At 52.2% G+C, this 2793-nt stretch overlaps 1 protein-coding gene across 2 annotated transcripts in view; it reads left to right on the top strand.

Annotated features, from left to right (window-relative positions):
• The window catches only part of LOC127748968 (semaphorin-1A-like), a 351145-nt gene that overhangs the window by 287656 nt on the left and 60696 nt on the right, over nucleotides 1-2793 (top strand). For both annotated transcript variants that reach the window (XM_052265054.1, XM_052265055.1), the window contains exon 3: nucleotides 2107-2206. In XM_052265054.1, coding sequence (XP_052121014.1) covers nucleotides 2107-2206 — 100 coding nt within the window. The remainder of the gene's footprint in view (nucleotides 1-2106; nucleotides 2207-2793) is intronic.

Here is a 2793-nt window from a genome sequence, read left to right as displayed (position 1 = left end):
GTATTGAAGATGTGCTTTTGCCAGCATTTTGCAGTAAACGGCGCGATGGAAAAATAAATAAAAAGTGGGTGCTTTTACGAGGAATGAAAGGCGGTCGACGTAAATCGTCGGACGATGGGGGTTCTCCTGCCGGAGAAGAGAGAGAGCGAGGGGGGTGGAGAAAAGGGGAAGAAGTCATTGTGCCGTTATTTGGGCTGCCCCTGTCTTCGCTGATATCAGCGGCGCCTGTCTCGGCGGACCAGGGCGGCAGCGGCAGCAAGGAACAATGGTGCGGCCGAATATAAAAAAGCATGGAAAGAATAAGTTGCCTCACCGAGAGGCCCGCACCACGACCGGACCCGGCCGACAAGCAGAGACAGACCGACGGGCGGACAGAACAAGGGCGCGCGGGCTGATGTGATTATCAACTTGCAGCTGTCATTCCCTGGCGTCCGCCGCGGAACTTATCGCAAGACAACAGAAAGGCCCTTCCGCCGCTCCTCCTGCCTGCTCTTCGCTCGACTGAGAATTTTAATGGACTCTGATCTGCTGAAAACTTCTTTTTTTTTTATCTCTCTTATGCCTCGTATACTTTTTTTTTCTTTCTCCGCGCGCGGCTGAGCAGGCTGAGCAGCGCCGCGCGCTTCTCTGCGACCGGGTTTAGTAGGGGGGGCTCGCAGAAAGAGAGAGGCCAAGTCCTGCTGTAAAGTACAATAGATGCACTCGGCTGCCTTTTTACTCAACACTTTAGTATCCATCCATCCATCCATCTATTCGTCTATCTAAGCATCTATCTATTTGCCGCACCGCAGCGACGTGATGCAGGGGCTGTTTCCAAACTCAAACGGCTCCCTGGCGGATACCCCTCCCCTCACTACCTCACCAACTCCCTGCTGTTGCTCGGTAAAGGGAATGTAAAGCATCACCGACTGCACACCATTCACTATAAATGTCGGAGGACAATTACTGTTGTGCCGTGCCGAGTGTGAGCACCGTCGCCTTCTCGAGAAAGTACCAATCCAAAAGCTGGACATGTTTTGTGTTCTTTCGTTTCGTTTGACAAAAGCAGTGTGCTGGAAAGAGTTTTTGACACGTTACTGCTGTGTTTTTGCAAACGAAACATGTAGGTATTTTCCTCGGCGCGTCGAGGAAGTCGCTGTCTCTCTCCAACACACGGATCGTATAACAGCAAGAATAAATATAAATATGTGGGACAAGTTTGGGGGAGTCCCCGCGGTTGTGGGCTACGTTCGAAAGATGGTCCGCGTTTCTGTTTGTCTCTCCTCCCTCTCTCTTCTATTGGGTGAATTTTTCCTCTCCCCAGCCCCCCACATTTGCATGTGTGTGTGTGTCACCTCGGGGACAGCCCTTCGGGGCACTCGTGGGCGGGAACAGGAGGCCACACATAAATAACTCAAGCTGATGGAAGGCGATGGGACGTGCGAGCGAGAAGGAGAGGAGAGGGAGTTGGGGAGAATGCAAGAGGGATAATGTGTATCACCCAAAAATGGAAAATAAACTTGTATTTTGAGTTGTCTGGTGTCTGAGGTTGAGAATTTTCGCAAAGCTCAAACGATATTGACGTCGCCCCCCCCCCTCCCCCTCCCCCGCGACTCACCCTTCCGCAGCACCCTGCCCCGCCCCTCACCCCTTTCCCTACCGCTGTGTGGCGGCTGGCCTTTCGCACGGGGTCGCGCAGCAAGTCGTCCCTTCCGGCGAAAAACTTTTCCCTTGTTTGCTCTCTGCTGCCCCGTGCAGACCCCCTCCCACCCCGACCCCCTCCTCAATCTGAGACAACTTTAGGGTTCAATCGCAGAAGTTGCAGGGCTGCAGGCTGACTTGCGCGGGTCAGGGGTGAAGGAGGCGGCGGTGGCCAGGCCAGACGGAAATGGCGTTTAAAGTTGCCGCTCAAGTGTGCAACAACTGACCTCCACTTACAATAAGTTCACAACAACGCCATTCAACGGTTAATTCGACTGCATCTGATAAATTATAGGCAGTAATTCGTTTTTGTGTTTTGTTTTCGTTTAAATTTATCGCTGCTCCCTTTTCCCATGTAGGTTAAGCATTGCTGAACGTTACCGAGGAATACCGCACTCTCCTGACTGTTCTGCTCTTCTGTTTCAGGCCTTGAGGACGAGATCCAGATGTTCAAGGGCAACGAGTCCCATAGAGACCACTTCAAGCTCCTCCAGCGGGAGGGGTCAGCGCTTCTCGTCGGAGCGAGGTAAGACCTGGAGATGGTGTTAGAACAAAATAACAGATAATTTATAAGTGACGAGCTACACCTTGCGTTCATGAAGTTCGCTAAATCAGTTTAAAAAATAAGACCAAAAACTAGTTTTATTTAATATTCCTAACTTTTGCGCGCATTTAACTGGACAGTGTCGTATGTTTCTGTTGTGTGAGGCCGTAGGCATTCGTGTGTGTCTATGTATGTTTGTATGTGTCGGCGTGTGTATTTGTTTGTATGCGCCTGTGTGTGGCTGTGTGTACGTGCGAACGCGTGTCAGGTGTCCGCCAGAGTGACGTAAGCCTTGTGCATCATCATTACGTCTAATTATTCGGAATGGGACAAATCGCAGCAGAGGGAGAGGGGGAGAGAGCGAGCGAGAGAGAGAGAGAGAGAGAGAGAGAGAGAGAGAGAGAGAGAGAGAGCGCGCGTTGGGGGTGAGGCGGACTACTGACGGGCATAACGAAGGCCTGCGCTGTGAGGAAGGCATGCCAGCGGACAGGACATGGTCGCTGGTACGCGGCACTCTCACCCCCGTCCCCTCTCCTCCGTCTCTCTCTCTCTCTCTCTCTCTCTCTCTC

The sequence above is a fragment of the Frankliniella occidentalis genome, unplaced genomic scaffold (assembly GCF_000697945.3).
Source record: "Frankliniella occidentalis isolate FOCC.00 unplaced genomic scaffold, Focc_3.1 Scaffold23, whole genome shotgun sequence".
NCBI lineage: Eukaryota > Metazoa > Arthropoda > Insecta > Thysanoptera > Thripidae > Frankliniella > Frankliniella occidentalis.
Note: the sequence above shows the minus strand (reverse complement) of the source record. Positions and strands in the feature narration are given on the sequence as shown.